At 32.8% G+C, this 19,470-nt stretch overlaps 1 protein-coding gene across 6 annotated transcripts in view; it reads right to left on the bottom strand.

Moving 5' to 3' along the window:
- The window catches only part of STXBP5 (syntaxin binding protein 5), a 156,286-nt gene that overhangs the window by 36,441 nt on the left and 100,375 nt on the right, over positions 1-19,470 (bottom strand). For 2 of the 6 annotated variants that reach the window (XM_070417865.1, XM_070417866.1), the window contains exons 17-19: positions 17,460-17,585; positions 15,719-15,870; positions 10,418-10,483 (exon numbers count right to left, since the gene is read on the bottom strand). In XM_070417865.1, the coding sequence (XP_070273966.1) occupies positions 10,418-10,483; positions 15,719-15,870; positions 17,460-17,585 (344 nt within the window). Of the gene's footprint in view, positions 1-5,549; positions 5,598-5,698; positions 5,759-10,417; positions 10,484-15,718; positions 15,871-17,459; positions 17,586-19,470 lie in introns of all 6 variants that reach the window. The other 4 variants (XM_070417861.1, XM_070417863.1, XM_070417864.1 and 1 more) reach the window with 4 other exon arrangements.

Below are 19,470 nucleotides of genomic sequence, written 5' to 3'. Positions count from 1 at the left end.
TTATCTATTACCTGAAATGAAGGGCAATCTTTAAAGGGATACTAATACCTGTCTGGCAAATATTTGACAATAACAAGTTCTTTTAATTATTGAATTTCTAGAGCTTTTGTCTACATTATTTTTCTATCCTGTTTGTTTTCCATAAATTCATAAAACTTAGTGTCTAGGATATCACCAGTTAAACTCTGCAACATCTCAAACTTCATTTTCTACAGAATAAATGGTATTATATACACTTAATACAATAAGTATTATAGGCTGAACACTGCCCCCAAAATTCTTATTGAAACTGTAATCTCCAGCACCTCAAAATGTGACTTTATTTGGAAATAGGGCCTTTAAAGAGGTGATTACATTGAAGTGAGGCCATTATGAGTGGGCCCTAATCCGTATAAGTAGAGGAAATTTGGACACACAGAAACACCAGGGGTGCAGCTATACAGAAGAAAGATTATGTGAGGACACTTTGAGGAAGCAGCCATCAGCAAGGAGAGAGGCCTCGGAAGAAACCAAATCTGTCGACACCTAGATCTTGGACTTCTAGCCTCCAGGACTATTTTAAAGAAAATAAATTTCTGCTGTTTAAGCAACCTAGTATATATTATTTCTGTTATGGCAGCCATAGCAAACTAATGGCAGAACATAAATTGCCACATTAATAGTTCTGTTCAAACAATAGTTGAAAAAATTATTTCAATAATCTTACTTTATCTGGAACTAATTTTCTTTATGTTAGAAAACAAATAGCAAGTTATTTTTAAAAAGATCATTGTACATCCTTCTGATATAAGAAAAGGATGATTTTCTATAAAGAGAGAAACAATAAAGTTAAGTACTAGGATATAAAGCACATTGCTGAGCAGATTTTATTATAAAATTTGTCAGAAAATACATCAGAAATACAACTAAAATGTGAATACAAAATATGCCATACTCTTCAGATTTTAGTCATCCTGAAAAAAAAAAAGAATTCATTAGAGGGACTCAGTTTTATATAATGGTTTTAAAGTATATGGCTGTGAAATTTAGTTCTTGACCAACTAAGGGTAACTAATAATCTTTCAAAGTAGAAAATATTGAGGTTACCTGTAAAATGGCATTATTGCACATTTGACTTGTCTTCTCTTTCAAGATGAGCTTTTATTCTTTCAATGGCCATATTGTGGATTAAATATAATCTTCTATACATTAACAGCCACATTTCAGATTAAATATTGGGGAATATGAAGTAGAAATGTCAGTACTAATTTGAGTTTTTAAATGAACTGGAATGATTTTATAACTTAAAATTCTAAATTAATTTGATACATAGTTTTCATTCATATAGCAAACTGCAAATGGGCTTCTAAGAATTTGTTTTTCAACTTTTAAATATAAAAGAATTGGGAAGACCGCACAAGAAAGACTCCATGAGAGGGGAGACAGCTATAATAAAACAACTGTCAAGAGTCCTGTATTCTGGTCCTGAGTAAGTCATTACTATGGGACATTACTTTGGATATGCCATTTAACTTCTTTGAGACTCAATTTCTTTCATGAAAATTAAAGGCGCTTGAGCTGCTTTAAAATTATAATATTAATGAGTTAGTGGTTTAGAATATAATGACAAAGAGCAGATTTAACTTAAGTTAGAACACTTTAATTTAAAAAAGAAATCATTGGGATTCATGTATAAGAGAACTACTAAAAATAGCACTTGGATTAATGAAAATTATCTTCATTTTATGAACTTCAAAATTTTTTCTAAGAAAGAAAATCCAGTATTACCCAATTAATTGCTAACTCGAAATTTGAAAGATAAAAGGGCCTTGGAGGTATATAATGCTGCCTATATTATATTAACAACTACCATATTAAAAATATATAGTATAGTGTAACTTAGAAGCCTTTCCTTAAATAGAGCTATTATTTCTATTTGTTTTATCACAGCACTCAATTCACTATACTTTTGAGTCTTTATTCTTTAACCTCTAGTATTATTTCCCCCTCATAGCATCATGTAATCAATTTGGTAATCATTTCTTCTATATGAAAATTAGTAATAAAATTAGACATGAGCAGGGTTGTAGCCTACAGAATCCAGCCGGAAATCTTTCAGAATAAAACAGAATCATCATGAAATAGAATTAATAAGTTTTAGGAAAGGTTAATCATGCAGTCAAAATCTAGCAAACATCTAGATCATATTTTATGCATAAGAATGTCATGATAAACTGGATTAATACTTTAACAAAGATAAATATTTTAGGACTATTTTTATATGAATTTAAATAACAAAAAGTTTTACAAACTTTCATACTTCCAAAGTTTTATAAAATTTAAATAACGAGCAGATAAAAAATTGGTAACAAATCTTATTTTCTAAATGACTTACAGACATTTCTAACACTATAGGAAAGTTATTGACTTTGGAAATGTTCTTTAAAATTTTACTGACAAAAATTAATCATAAGATATGAATAGGCCAAACAAATCACTGGATATGTATTACATGCATGTACCTTTCTTTAGGAATGCTGCAACTGCATTACATTCTGCTATATTTTTGCTGTTAAAGTCACAAGACTAAAGTTATGTCTTCTTAGGCTGCTCTTATGCACGAACAACAAAGTCATTGTCAGTATCATTTACCTGAGGTAGCTATCAGTCAAGAAACGAACAATGAAGCTAGGCTATGGGTTAGGGGACTGTACTGTTTGCTCTACTTTCCTTTGAGTCTGGTCTTCGAGGAAAGTAGACTTCCAGACACTGTACATTATGTTTGGGTGATGGGTACCAAGATGGCCTCCATAATCTGGTGCTAGGACAGAATCTAATACGAGCCATGCAGATAGAACAGGGCCATAACCAGAAGATCTAGTTGCAAATTACACAATAGATTTGTTTTTGAATCGTTCAATTAATTGTCTTAAGAAGTAAGGTTGTATAGTGTCGAAGAGGACAAAAAGTAGAGTCAGACTACTTGGGTGTAAATCCTGGCTAGCTGTGTAACAATAGATACATTACTTAAGCTCTACCTCTCAAGTTTCCTCATTTGTCAAACAGGGTGAAAAAAACAAGTTACAGAGTAAATTAAATTAATTGCTAAGTATATTTTTTAAAAAATTATTGTTGTCATCTCAGCTACCTCAGCTGAATGTCGGGCAGTAAAAACAGGGTTCATTTTCCATGCTTGAGTTAGACTGTTAAAGCGAGAATGGCATTCTGCAACCCACTCTTTTCTCCCTACCCTCTCCAGCATGACAGCAACTGCCGTTACTTTCAAAGAGTAGGTGAAACTAAGGGACAAATTTTCAGAGCCAAGATATTCTGTCAGCCTTTTGCACAGAGTGGTTCTCTTACCAGTGTCAACCTCGGGTGTTCTTGGCTTAATTCTTATGCCTTACTTTATTAGGCCACTGCATAATTGCCTAAAGCTGAAGCTATAAATGTTTGTAGATTGAGAAAGAGAGAGGTGATCATTTTATGAGATTCAAGATACTACAGATCAAGTATGAAATTGGATGATAGGACAGTGAGTTCAGAATGCCCAAGGAGTCTTAACACTTCTGACACCATAAGATTCTCATGGAAAACACATTTCCATAGAGAGGTCTTCAGGCAATCCTATGAATTTTTTCCCAATGTTTCATTGACATGTTATGTGTTTCTTCAATAGTATATCTTACGCTAAGTCTTATTACAAAACTTGACGTTAAAGTAGGGAGATAAATTGTGTCATTTTTTTAAATGGCAAAACTTTATAGTATAAAATAGGCAGGCTCCATTTGAATGAAGAACAAATTTAGAAGTGAGCTTTTCTTCTATATACCTTGGGATATATCTTGGGATTAAAAAGACACTGAGAGATTCCAACCAAAACCAAAATTATATGTAAAATAGAAGATTTAACAGTGGTTTCTGAAGGTAAAAAAATAACTTATGTATAACTGCATAACCAACAAAGCTTGAAAAGATAAATAAGGTTAACATTTCCCAATGAATATAACTATAAAAACTGGCATGACAAAAAGAAAAACTTGCTAATAACATAAAAATAAAGTGAAACCATTATCAAAGAAGTATCCTTTCAATAATGTTCTCAGTCCTAATAAATTTGTTAAATGATGTCTTTCAAATATTCAAGCTCAGATATTCCATGATACATATTCCATTCAAAATATGGGGGAAAATGAAAGGCAGTCATTATATTTAACAAAGGAAATATAACCCCAGAATAAAAAATCAGACATAGAAATTATTCCAAAAATTTAATTATGTACAGTCACTATCATGCAAGGTAAAATTTCTAGGTAACAAAATTTTAAAAGTTCTTTGGTAAATTATATGTAGCAAAGTCCCTTGTAACTATTTACATTATATAACAGTAAATAAGCTCTAAAATATTAAGATAGAACATATTATAAAGAAAATTTGCTGAAAAGTATTACGCTGTAGTGTTAGTACATAATTTAAATGATTTAACTATTACCCATTGATTCACTAAAATCCCAGAAATACAAAGAGGTAAAATAATTGATTCTCCACAAATGAAGAGTCCTTTGCCCAAGAATAAACCACTTTATTTAAAAAATGACCAGAGGTGCTAAATCAGCCAACGTTAATACGACTAAACAGGGTTCAATTTACAAAATGCTGACAATATGGACTCTACTTCTAAGAATGTTTACAACTTAACTTCACTATATAGTAAACTTTATCAGTTGGGAAAAAGTAAATCTATTTCAGTTGCCTAGAAATTCATCCAACTTAATACAATTCAAGAACTATATGATGGAAATTTTGGAGGAAATAAGTAATATAGTAACAGTATAATAAAAATTTTGGATTTAATTAAAAAATTAAATTTATTCTCTTTTCAAAAAATGGTGTTCCTTAAGTCTTTAAAAAATTTCAGAGAATATTCAAATTTTTATGACCAAAAACCCTAGTTTGATTATGTCCCCAAGGTTTAGTTATATATCTGTCTATCATTTTTAAACTTTGAAAATCTTAGAGTGAGCAATTCATTTCAAAGGACATTCATGAAGACAAAATGATTAATATAAATACTCTCCATCACTCATTTTTACTGGGGACGGGGGGGGGGGGGTCCTAGAAAATTCTCATTAACTCAAGGATAGTGAAGATTACAGATTAAAAGAGTCAGTTTTTTAGAGAAGCATTTCCTTGAAATTTAAGGTCTTGATAATATGAGGAAAATGAAATAAAGGTAGAAAAATATAAATAAAACTCTAAGATATTTAAAACTTGAGGGTATAAAATTGTACTACTTATGTCATAAATTGAACCCTGCTTATTTTAAAGTAGAGCAAAAATGAAAATTAATAGAAAAATTCACACAAGTCAGAGGAAGAACTGCAACCCAATTTAACTGATTTTTAATAATTACTGCCCTGAATTTAGAAGAAACACAGCCCAAGAGATTGTTTAGCACAGGAATAACAAATTAATATATACAAATGCAATGCATTAGATAATTTTTCGGTATTGAGTTAACATTGCATATAGCAAGAATTAGAAACAAAACAGAAATTTCTATTTCCTACCTATATCACTGGCTACCATCTTGGAAAACTTTCTGCTTTTGGTCTTCACTGAAAATAATATTTTGATATAAAATGTCAAAATCTAGTCAACATAAACTAAATAAATGAAACATAATTAAAATAAATACTTTAAAATAAAGATACTATACCCTTTTCTATAAAATTATTCATTTTTTGTTCATCATCTGAATTGTGTGGTGATGAAGAACCTACACAATGAAGACAATAGAAGGAACAGGCAAACAGTCAGTCACAAACACTGAGTTGTCACAGGGAAAAATACAAACAAAATAGTCTGGTAACCTCTAAAACAAGTTTCTATATGATTGGCCACAAAGAAATATCATGTATATAGTTAACAAGAATTCTTATAATATTACAGTAAGAATGGAAATCAATATTGCATTATCTTTCATGGTAGACCAATCCCTAGTATATATAAATAACAACTCTAATTTATAATATTTTTATAAGTTACATCAATTGGGAAAAATTTTGGTAACTACTGTATGTTAGAGAACAGAAAAAGAAAAATATAAAGTAGAGGTTAACTGTTTCTGAAAGAAAATGTAAAGTTCTTGATATTAGTTAACTGAATAAAGTTTATCTAGTAGAACTCAGAATCCTGTACAAGTACTATATTGGTAAAATTGAGAGTTAGCTTTCTAGATACAAACTTCAAAAGAATATACAAATTCAATTATTACCATAAAGGCCTTTAAAATACTGAGGGTAGTACTTATAAGTTTAGCTATGTTCAAATATTTATTTAAATTTATAAGGTTAAGAAATATAAAATTTTATTTCATCTGTGACTTTTAATATATATATATATCTATATATATATATAGATTTTTTTTTTTTTTTAAGAGAGAGAGGAAGGAGAGAGAGAAAGAAAGAGAAACATCCATGCCTCCTGTCTGAGCTCTGACTGGGGATTGAACCTGCAACCCAGGTATGTGCCCTGACTCGGAATCAAACCTGCAACCTTTTGGTGTATAGGATGATTGTCCAACCAACTGAGCCATCTGGTCAGGTCTAATAATTTTTATAATTATGATTTTATTTGTCATTTTCTTTAAAAAAGTGTTTCTAATTTTTCATAGTATTTCTTTAATTTTGAACACACATCTTTTATTATAAATGCATTCCTAAGTAGTATTCTAGTTGACTCATTAGAATTAAACAATTCTTTATAAAACAGTTAAAATGATCTCATCCATTAAATTTTTCAATCCCCTCAGCTGTAAATAAATCACTCCTATTCCTCTGAATTCCCATAACACTTTATCTAATGTTAATCAATTAATACCTTATATTTTATGTTTACACACATATGACCTTCCCCCTGGACTGAATTTCTAAAAAACTGGTCCCCCAACTGATTTATCTTTGCATCCCCTTTGCACTCAGTGCAAACTTTACCTCTAGAAACCATTAAGTAAACATTTGCTGAAAGAATAAAGCTTTTCTATTAGAAGCAAAGATCTCAAATAGAACTGGCAATAAATAAAAACGTTTTTCTGTTTTTATTTCCTTTTTTATCCCAGTGAAAGTACTGAACCTTAATAAATAAGGTCAAAATTTCCCTTGTGACAAAAACTTGTGAGGTGGCTTTTCACAGACCAAGTAAAACCTGCCAACAATGGCAGGATCCAATCACTTTTAAGAGTCTTAAAAGATTACTCTTTAAAAACCACATACTTTTGCTAAACAGCATTTATAGGTCCTCATAAATCCTATATAAAAAAATCACAGAAGTAACATTGAGCTCAGTAACATTTTCAGGAGTAGAAATAACACACTTATTTTTCATATAAATATAATTCAGATGTAAAGAAAAATATGGTTATGATATGATATAAAATATATAATATATAAGATATTATATATTTTATAATATCACTGTCATTTCTGATACTAACTACAGCCACACGAATGTACAAAAGTTATTAATACTTGTTTTTTTATATATTGTAAAGTAGAGAAGTAACAAGATAATATATCTAAACATAATTATAAAACTATGTCTAGTATTTCCATAACTGTAAATTTAAAAGGCAGATTTATAGATTTTTCCCCTAACTAAAAATGCCCACCACTGCTTATCATACTTCTGTGCTATCTCATGAAAAAGTTCCAAAATTGTTTTGAGCGTGTCCTACTTGAATACATTTACCAAATTACTATGATTAAATAAACATAGAAAATATACACAGCTTTTTGTTTTTTTTCTAGGGTACATGGCAATTCATGAAGGCACCATTTATATCATGGTATGTGTGGCTTTTGCAATTTGAAGTAATCTGACAAATGTGTTTTTTTTTAAATCATTTTATCATAAATACACACACAAATTTTGAATGCAGTGCTAAAATAAAAATTCCAACCCTACTAAAGTGTTCAGTGAAGCAATGTGAGTTTTTAAAAATAAAGATCAAAGAGATGGAAGTAATAATTTTCAATGTTAATTAAGGAAGGCAGAATTAATTTTATATCTCAGAGAGACTGATTATTTAAAAATAAATGGGGAAAGGCAAACTATTTTTAATATAACTTTGACACTGACTAAACTGTTCAGATCACAAAACTTGACCAAGAGATTTAAAACCTTTTCAAAAAAGTTCCTCTTTATATGTATTCTTTTGAGTAAATACACTGGTTTTGAAAAAGGGCATATCCTATCTAATAATAGACAAACATGGTAATTGACCGTACTTTCGCTACACCTCCCATCGGCTAATCAGCGTGATATGCAAATTAACTGCCAACAAAGATGGCGGCTAATTTGCATACTGCAGGCAGGGTGGGACAGCGCCATCCCACTAGCCCCACTGCCATCTGGGCCTGCTACTTGTGACCCAGGGCGGTGGAGCGGGACAGCGCCATCCTGCCTGCCCTGCCATCTGCGACCCTGGCCTCCATCTGGGCATCCCGTGTGCGACCTCACCCGGGGTGGCCGTGCGGGGCAGCAGCGATCCGCCGGCCCGCCCAGGCGTCCCATGTGCGATCCCACCCGGGGCGGTGCCCCACGCCCTGGATCAGCCCTGCCGTATGCGTGCCCTGGGAAGGTGGGGCAGGCACCGAGGGATCGGGCCTGCCATCTGCCACCCGGGGAGCGGGCCTAAGCCAGCAGGTGGTTATCTCCCGAGGGGTCCCAGACTGTGAGAGGGCACACACCGGGCCTCTAGTTCATTTCTATAATATTGGTCCTTTTTAGTATTTAAGGAACTCATTTTAACTTCCAACCCACTGTTACACATTTCCTCTTCTCTCATTGATACAAAGAGTTTTCTATTAACTATATTGGTTTTAATAATCTATACTGTATCATTTAACTATTTATTTGTCTTATTTATTTTCTACTGCACTACAGAAAGTATTTGAAGCTAGTAATTTAATTACTACTTTCCAGGGTTTTAATAACATGATCCTCTTGTGGTTCTTCACATTCACCTCAAACTCACTCTAGCCATTTTTCTTTTCTGACCATCCTAAAGTAGCAGGATTGTGTTCATATAAATTATCCCTTTATTTCCTTATTAGAATGCTAATAGAAATGAAGGCAAACGTTACAAATAGTAAGACAACTGGCCTATGATAGGTAGCAAAGACTGCTATTAACTATTTAAAAACAGACAAGCAGTGGAAGATACAAGCTATTAACAATATAGTGTCAAAGGGGTAGGTTTACAGAATTTTATTCTGAAATAACTCTAGTCCTGTAAGGTGGAAAATACAGTTACTCTACTCCATATCATTCACTCAAATTTTATTCTACCAATGCTCAGACTTAATATTAGGTGCTAATTATGTGAATGATTTCTATGGCTCAATATATTTCATTAGTTTGATAAGTGAATTTAAATATAAAATTTAAAGATTCAAGAAAACCAGAAGTTAGATATATTTTAAGGAATGGTTCACTTGTGCAATATCAGGAAAATGTAATTAAAAAGAAAACCTTTTTAAGTCTTGTAACTAATAAAATGCTAAACTGAAGTATTAGAGAGTAAAGTAAAATATACTTCTCAATATTTCCCATTCTTAGAATTCTGATGTAGTAGAACCAGCTAAGGATCAGAATCTAAGAACAATTTACCTTATGTTAAGAACAATCTTTCTAGTAGAAAGTTGATGAAAATTTCCAACCAGAATGATTTAATAAATATGGTAGCTAAAATTATGAAGTCAACTTTATTAAAGATTAGCGAAGTTTCAATCCACTGAAAACATAATAAATTCAGGATCCTCTTAATCTTATGAAGACTGAAAAGCTACTAAAAGTTCCTCTAAAATACCAATATATAAATAGGTTACATAAAGACCTATATATAAATAAAAAGGACAACTGCTTTAATATAGCTATAAAATTATATTAAATATTACTTTTATAAAAAAAAGAATAAATATAAATAGTCTTCAATTATTCTAATTGTCGACAGTCACCAGTAGAGTACAAATGTTAAAAATCTTTCATATTTAAATGGACATTACTGGAGGATTAGAGTATTCTTCTACCAAATGATGACAGGCATGCCTAAAGCAAAGACAAGGTTAGATAACTAAACCATCTGATCCACTGGTAAAAAGTAAAATCTATTATCTCTAAAAAATGTATAACTAGTACAAACCTAAGTAAATAGCTATATGACTCTTAATAGGTAATAGCTGTAGATTTTTATCTAGGGCATTTCTTTTCATTTAATGAAAAAGCAAAAAATACTGAAATGATTTTTAAGAATAAATATTCGACACCAAAGCTTCTTACAGTTGTATTTTAAATCCGTACCTATAAAATGGAATACTGACATGCTATGTTGATTTTTGTAGAATTATAATTGTTAATGAAATAAAACTCAAATTACCAGAAGTTGGAGATTTGCAGCGATCCTCTGGGACTACAGTCCCTTCATTAATATCACACAGACCTGCTAAAAAACAAAACCAAAAACAAAGTCACATCACAAATTTATATAAACGCAGTTTTATCTACTATTTGTAGTACACATTAAATGACTGTCCATTTAAAAAACCCAGAAGATTAATAAACACCTGCTACTATGCTCAATAGTTTTGAGATAGAAACATAAGAAAATCTTGATATTAAAACACCTCAAACTAATACAGCAATCATCAGTTAAACAAATAAAAAACAGAATTTTCAAGAGATAACTTGCTATTCTTCAAGAAACATTAGACATAATGCAAGACTTTGTTTAAAATCAGTAATTTGAGAGGCATATGATATAATTATTATTGGATTTCTCTTGAAGAATAAATACTGGTAATAAGTCTGGTGATTGTTACATCATAGGGACCCTCAACTCAAAGTGGTTTCCCCTATGTATAGTTCTAACATCTCCCTTACATATTTTTGAATAGTAATTAAACATATATTTTGTACCTCCAAATCATTAATTTTAAAATACTGCACATTACTTATCTTGCAAGGTGGCACCTCTTAAAAACTATGCCATCACCTTTTTAAAAAGCTCTAGAGAACTACTTTCTTTTTACAGGAATAAGTGAATTATATGAAACTAATCTATCTATAGCATGGCCTAAATTCAGAGGAGAAAACACAGCAAGACAAGAAGTAAAAGACATTGCAAATGCAAAGTAAACAATTAGTATGGATATTAATTTGGTGATTCAAATGAAAAGAATTTCTGCATATTCTTTAAAAATTACAAATAAGCCCATCAAAAGTTTGGCACAGTTGGGCAATAGAGAAGAGGTTACACATCTGGGCTTTTCAAAAAATTAGGTATCATATAGACCAGTGATTTTCAATCTTTTTCATCTATTGGCACACATAAACTAATTACTAATATTTTGTGGCACACCAAAATATGTATTTTTGTGGATCTGACAAAAAAATAGGTATAATTTGGATTCATTCACACCCGATGGCTATTGTTGTGTTAGCTGTTGTCATTTTATTATTTTACAATCTAAGGGGAAAGAGGTCAGTGACCCTAACTAAACAGTCAGGTATTGCATGTTTTAAAAATTCTTGCCCTAACCGGTTTGGCTCAGTGGATAGAGCGTCGGCCTGCAGACTGAGGGGTCCCGTGTTCGATTCCGGTCAAGGGCATGTACCTTGGTTGCAGGCACATCCCCAGTAGGGGGTGTGCAGGAGGCAGCTGATCAATGTTTCTCTCTCATCAATGTTTCTAACTCTCTATCCCTCTCCCTTCCTCTCTGTAAAAAATCAATAAAATATATTTTAAAAAAAAATTCTTGCGGCACACTGGTTGAAAATCGCTGACGTAGATACACGACAAGTATCTGCTTTTCCATTCCTTTGGTAAAAGACATGATGTCACAATGTCTACAGTCACCAAGAAAGCTAAGACTTACAGTAATATTTTCAGAAAACACTGAGTACTGAATTGGTTTATTAGAAGTGTTTTCTATTTTGAACATTATATTATTTGTCTTCATTGGGTAGAAAGTTTTTGAATGACAATCAGTAAGCTTTTCAAAGTTCATCAAACTAGTGTTTCTGGAAAATCTAGTTTCTATAGTTCTAAAGTGATAGATGAAATTATAGGTATGCATTTAATTTCTGACAAAATATTTGCTTATATATAAATGATGGTAGGTCTTTAAATAATAGTGATATATGGTAACAACCTAAGTATCCGTTGATGAATGCATAGGATAAGAAAATGAAATATCACTAAAAAGAATGAAATTTTGCCATCTGCAACTACATGGATGGACCTCAAGGGCATTATGCTAAGTGAAATAAGTTAGAAAGAGGAAGACAAAATATTTTATGATCTCACTTATATGTGAACCAAAAAAACAAAAACTAAAACAAAACAAAAAAAATCTCCATAAGCTCATAGATAGAAAAAACAGATTGGTGATTGCCAGAGGTGAGGGGACGTGGAGATGGGACAAATGTGTGAATGGGTCATAGGTACAAATTTCCTGTTTAAAAAATAGGCCATGGGGATGTAATATATAACACAGTGACTATCCTATATAATAAAAACCGAGTATGCTAAGTGTCCGGTCTTCCAGTCGTCTGTTCAACTAATCAAAGCATAATATGCAAATGATAGGCTAAGGCTGCTCAACTGCTTGCTATGATGTGCACTGACCACTGGGGCAGACGTGCCGACTGGTAGGTTAGCTTGCTGCTGGGGTCCGGCCAATCGGACCCTGGAGCCCTCCATGGTCCCTCCCTGGCTGGAAACCTCCCACATCCCTCCCTTGCCCCAATCGTGCACCAGTGGGGTCCCTTGGCCTGGCCTGCGCCCTCTCACAATCCAGGATCCCTTGGGGGCTTGTTGGAGAGTCTGTTTCAGCTCAATCCCGCAGGCCAGGCTGAGGGACGCCACTGGTGCACGAATTCGTACACCAGGCCTCCAGTAGTTAATAATACTGTATTGCATATTTGAAAGTTGCTCAGAGAGCAGATCTTTTTCTATCTTATTGAAAATATTGAACCTACCTGAAAGTACTTGCAATTGTATAGTCAAAAACTTCATTTTTAGAGCTTCCTCTCATATATTTTGAAAATATCTTTTCTAAAGTTTAGACCTTCTTTATAATTATCAACTTCCAAGACCAAGTAAGCACATTTACTCATAAGTCTATTGCTTTCACATTACTAATTCGATATATTTGGAGTTTAGAATATATTCAGAATAGAAATTTTTCTTTTGTGTCCTTCATGGAGTGAAAAAGTGGGCAGCAAAATTAGACACATATTATCACATTTCACTTTTAGTAGAATTAAAACTAGCAAATATATGTGTAGTTGAAATACTTCAACAGGACTTGTCCCTGTGACAGTTTCATAAATTTTATTATAAAAACACTGTAAATTTTAGTCAATGGTTCAATTATATTTAATATAGCTATGAAATACTTAAACAGTAATGTTTTATCTTATAAAATAATTTCATAAGTGACATCTTATTATTTATGAAAATAGATTAGCATCTATTGATAGCAAAAATTTCTCTATTCAAACTGATCTATTAAAAAGACAGAAGAATAGTTTGATAATATTTGGGCTACACTTCAAGAAAATATTATAAAATATATACTATCATTTTTATATTATTGCAATTAAAGAATTTATATTATTGCAATTACTCTCCATTTAATTTTAAAATTAAGACAAACATACTCTTAATGTTAAGGCATATTTTAAAATAACTTTAATTTAAAATATCCTAAATATTATTAAAGCAAGCATAGTGACAATAATTAAATATCTGAAACTGATAAAGAAAAACTCAGATGTTTAGGCACAGGAGGACTAACTCTTCACCATAAAGTGAATCCAAGAATAATACGAATAATATAGGGTTTACTAGAGAATAAAGTAGAATGCTATGAAATTTAAGAAAAAATATTTTTTAAAGTACAATGTAAAATTGGTCTTTATCCCTGGATACATTTAAGTATTTGGTTTCTAGCAATTTTATGTAAACTACAATGAGCTATCAAGGAAAATAGAAATTAATTTTAGGAGTAATAAAACTTTTCTATGGATTTGTGGTAAAATTGTTAAACGTATTGGATCACTCCAAAAAACTTCTCTCAAAATAATGTTTTAACTTTGTAACACTAAATATTAGTTTCTGCATAAAGAATCAGGACTGGGATACAAACATTTCAATAGCCATTTTCATATACATACTATGAGATGAATTTAAGTAATGATATATTATTTAATAAGCTTTTCAAAAAATAAATGGGGGAAAAAAACAACAATTTTATAGACAAAAGTAAATATGCCATGATTTCACTTAAAAAAGAATAATGGAGTTTTTTCAGAGAGTCAGAATAAAAGCTAGAAAGGCCGCACATGCAAAAAGTCACAATCAGCACACCTTAGTGAAGCAATGAAAAGCAAGAGGGAAACAAGGAAACAAAGATACTAGAATGGTATGTCTGGGACAATTTCTGCTGAAGACAACACATGACAAAAGGATTACACACACAAACAAAAATGGGGGGAAAAATTCAACAAGATACTAAGGTCTACATGCCATCACCTTTTTTTCTTCTCTCATGAATTGTGACACAGGTAGCATTAGCCAATAATGTCCTGAGAGCAACTGAGAAATGAATCTCAGAGAGAATTTGACTTCAGCAGAACTGAGTTGGGGAGTGTAAACCAGAGCTTTCCAGTGTGTACTGGCATTCTACACATGGGTTAAACCTGTCCAATACAGAGTTCCCTTCAATCCTTGGTACAGGAGGGCAGTTCCTGGGGTGACTGGAGCCTGCAGGCCAGTTACTGCTGGAGACCTCATTAACATACCCTTAATGCAGTGGTTCTCAACCTTCTGGCCCTTTAAATACAGTTCCTCATGTTGTGACCCAACCATAAAATTATTTTCGTTGCTACTTCATAACTGTAATGTTGCTACTGTTATGAATCGTAATGTAAATATCTGATATGCAGGATGGTCTTAGGCAATCCCTGTGAAAGGGTCGTTCAACCAACAAAGGGGTAGCGACCCACAGGTTGAGAACCACTGCCTTAATGTGACAAAGATCCAATGCAATTTTCTGTGTGTGCAGTGAGGTTAAAGAAAAACAAAGTGAGGAGTACTGGTACGGACAGCTAACTATCTATGTGTTCCATAGTTACTGCTATTAAAACACTTAAAATGAAAACTATCTAGCAAATACAAAACAATGCTATAAAGAAAATTCTTAATGGATCTGGGTTTGCACTGAATCAAGGCTATCTGAGAACACTAGACTGAAGATCTGAAATTCACTTTTGCATATACTTTTTCACATGGGAAATAATTCGTTTTAATTAAATAGTTGAAAAAATTAATTGTTGCCCTCACAATGACAAACAATAAAAGGGGGAAAACTTTGAAGTACACTTTTGGTCTATAATAATGAGACAAAATGTCCTGTCATTGCAATTTAGCTAAAGAAGTTTGATACTGGGGTTCTTCCCCAATGTTAAATAAAATCCTAGAATATTAAAAACAAAAGTAAAATCTAATAATACAAAACAAAACAAAAAAAGAGGCTCAAACCTTTATTAGTTTTTGACAGTTTAGTACTACAGACTAAATCAGACAAGCTATTTACTTAACGGAAGTACTTATATTCACTGAAGAAGCTCAGCATTTATAGAAATCTTAAAACTTAGGATTTTTTTCTTTTACCTCCTGAAGGTTGTCGAGATTTACGAGGAGACCGGGGTTCTCTCCTATAAGGATCATTGGAGCCGTATAATTCAATAGTGCCCAGATTGAGGAGTACTGCCTTCTGGAGGTAGTCAACGATCGCAATGCCATTACAGTTGCCAAAAACAACCCTGGAACAGGAAAAGAGCAAATACTTTAGCACAAATAAGAATTACAAGAATATGTAGTCTATAATGCTAAGAAGATAGCATGAAGGGTCTTAGAGAAAATTCCTCTTTAAACAAAAGCTTTTCAGAGACAAAAAAAAAAATACAGGTGATATACAGCTTCTCATGGAACTGTGTAGATCTTTTGCAGACATTAATGATTACAAATAAATATCATTAAAAATTTTTAACAAAAAATAATTTGGCACTTGAGCAGAGACATAAATCCCTATGCTAGGCAATGTGACATCTATTTTTGAGCCTCTCAGGGGAAGACACTCCCTTCCAATGAGAAAGTAGGGGACTGTATCTTTGAAAAAGTTTTGGTAATCAACAATGAATAAATAAATTTTATTCCTTTAAGATCCTTAAGCCAGGAGTTGAAAACTGAAATGTACAGAAGGGCTATATAAGTAAGTACAACAAGCAGGTAAGGACGGTGATGAACTGGATAGTATACTACTACCTCCCATCTGAAGAGGAAAAACTTCAACTCAGTTCCAAATGACTTTTGCCAAGCAACAATGGAGAAATGGTTCAGATAATCATATTTTTTTTCAGTGGAAACTCTAAATATAGATTTTTAGAGTAAATAACCTTGGCAACAAGTTCAAATTTTAAAAATACACAAAAAAAAGGCTAAATAAAATACAACTGTGCGTCAAATGAGGCCTATGATCAACTGATTGCAACTTCTTTTGAAACTTCCCATTGTTTCTTTTTCTTATTCTTTGTTTCCTTTATGGTTGTGGGCAGTAAAATATTAAAAAGGAGAAGGTTTGTGTTCTTACATTGTGGAACAGCAAATAAAAGACATGAAAGAAAACTATTTCAGACTATAGCCAGTCTTAGTTGGGTGCACAACTGCAAGAGATAGAGTCGGTGTAACAGCTACAAGGAGGAAGAGGGAGGAGGAATAAGTCCGTAGGGCTAGCATCAAGGAAGGAGACAGTGACCTACACATGATAAATAGCCCCGGGACTGAACAGTTAGCATGTGGTTTCTCATATCACAATGTTGCTTTTAAAACAAACATTATAAAGTATGTACAATTAACATTATATACTTGAAGGCATGAATTAATAAGTATACTTATACTATAGATGAATACTTTGTTAAAATATTACTACTATGCTTTTATAGTCTATGCAAGTTAACTATGGAAATAGAACAAATTATATAGCTGTGGTTGACTATTTATAGATTTAGCTTATAATACACAGTCTTCTGGGTCGATGCTTTTAGACCTCTACTATACCGATTAATGATAAGAAATTTCTGAGAGTATATCCAGGTGAGGATATAGTGACTTTAAACCTTTATCTCAAATAATTCACAGGTCCATGAGTCATTTAATTTGATATCAGGAAGCAATATAACCATACCAGGAATAACTAATTCAGAACAGAATTATGTTCCAAATAAATACTGAATTTGGTCTAAAAGTAGTTATACAATAACTTTTTAAGTGACACGATAATAAAGGTCATCATGTCTATTAAAAATATATGAAATACTATGGAGAGACTGAGAAACACATAAATTGTACTTACAATCCATAGGAAGAGTTGACCGCCAGGCTGGTTATTTGTTGTGGTGGCTCTCCACCCACCCACACCAACTGGATAACTAGTTCTGCCTGATAACCTGGAGACTGCTTAAGTGGTGAATTTTTAACTCTGGAATAAGGAAAAACATGTTACATTTTATATCTTATTAGCCTATGTAATTAGAGAGTCATGCAAAAACACCAACACAAAATAACTTGTACTAGAATATTTTTAAAAGTAAAAATCAGAATTCTATCCTCTAAAAGCATTTAATCTAGTTAGAGATCAAACAAGTACATAAGAAAAGAAAATAAGAAATCATATGTAAGTTACAAATATAAAGTTGGGGAGGTAGCAAGGGGGGCGGTGAGGAAAGGGAGAAGTGGGCGGAAGGGGAGGGAGGGATGAAAGGAGGACAGGAAGGGCTGGGGAGATGAATGAGGAGAAGCAGCAGCCCAGGCATTAAGAAGAAAAATGCAAATTACAAAAGCAGACTTAAAACTTAAAATATGGTTTAACTAAACGAAAACTGGCCCAAAACATAAATTAAAGAATGAAGGGGGAAAAAACATGAGCAATTTATTTTTGTATGTGACTTTTTCTACCAAAAAATATATACTTTGATTATTTGAGTACGTTTTTTATTGATTTTAGAGAGGGAGGAAGAGAGAGGGAGAGAGAGAGAGCTAGAAATGGATGAGAGAGAAATATTAATCGGCTGCCCCCTGCACACCCCATACTGGGGATTGAGCCCTGCAACCAGGGCACGTGCCCCTGACCAGGAATTGAACAGGCAACCTCTCGGTGCACAGGATGATGCCCAACCGAGCCATACCAGCCAGGGCTAAGTGAGAACATTTTTGATGACCCAAATTTTTTCTTCAATATCTGCTCTTTTAAAACATATGCAAAGCGTGGTTGCTTCAACAATTTTGAGGATTCTATCTTGGAATAACAGTGTATAAAAGAAGAACAGCAGGCTACTCAATATTGAACCTCCTGACACCAAACTCCGAGGTAAGAACCTTTTTGAATCATTTAGTTGGTACTTCTAGTAAAGAAGACCATGACACTGGAACTTTTACTGTGATATTTGCTAGACTCACTCTGGACAAGAAAAGGGTCAGTATGTTCTCCCAATTTCAGAGTAAAGGTGAATCACTAAGGGTACTCCTAATAATTGAGTTAGTCATTACCTATGCAAAGTCTGCAAGGCAATACACTCAGGACTGTGCACTGGCAGAGGCAGAAATTCTGATTTTTTTCCAGGGAAAACCCACTATTCTGCAGCTGTCCATCTCATGACACACAGAAATTAAGACTGAGCAGCATTTCATCTCCAGCAACAACAGCTTCAGTTGACATGAGTGTAAGCTGAAGAGTCTGAGTGTACGATTTTCTCATTGGTTGAATTAGGTGAGGTTCAAGAAAGTGTCCACCTTCCCTCTGGCTTATTTAATGTGTGCATCACAACAGATTCTCAAGAGCAGTAATAGCCATTAGGGATAATTTTAGAAGTACATAAATGGGCACATCGAAGACTTACGTGATGAAGATACAAAACTCATGAAATTCTTATTTTACCCAGTATGAAGAAACAAAAAATTTTTAAACAAAAATAAGACAGCCAAACCTGCTGCACAATCTACAACTGGTAAAAACTTAGAAACCAGATCAAGAAATTACAGAATATGTAAGATTTAAAAAAATACAAAATGGGGAGAGGGTAGCTGTTATGTTTTATGTCTACAATGATTACATGCAAGTTATCACTTTAATGCTTTGATACATGTAAATCAATCTGTTTACTTTTTAAGACAAGAGGTTGAACTTTTATAAAAAGTTCCTTAATTTAAACAAATATATTTTAAATGTTAAAATAATGTTTGGACGCTTTGCGGTTGCAAAACAATGATCTCTGGACAAATGCCCTGCAAAAGCAAAATTAAAATACTTAAGTAATAACATAAAACATTATAAGCGAAATAGCTGTTTTTAAAAGTTTTCTTCTAAA

This window comes from Myotis yumanensis, unplaced genomic scaffold (genome assembly GCF_028538775.1).
Source record: "Myotis yumanensis isolate MYYU_CA2020_CCGP unplaced genomic scaffold, mMyoYum1.0.hap1 SCAF_6, whole genome shotgun sequence".
Lineage (NCBI taxonomy): Eukaryota > Metazoa > Chordata > Mammalia > Chiroptera > Vespertilionidae > Myotis > Myotis yumanensis.
The sequence above is the reverse complement of the archived record's forward strand: the minus strand, read 5'-3'. Positions and strand labels throughout refer to the sequence as shown.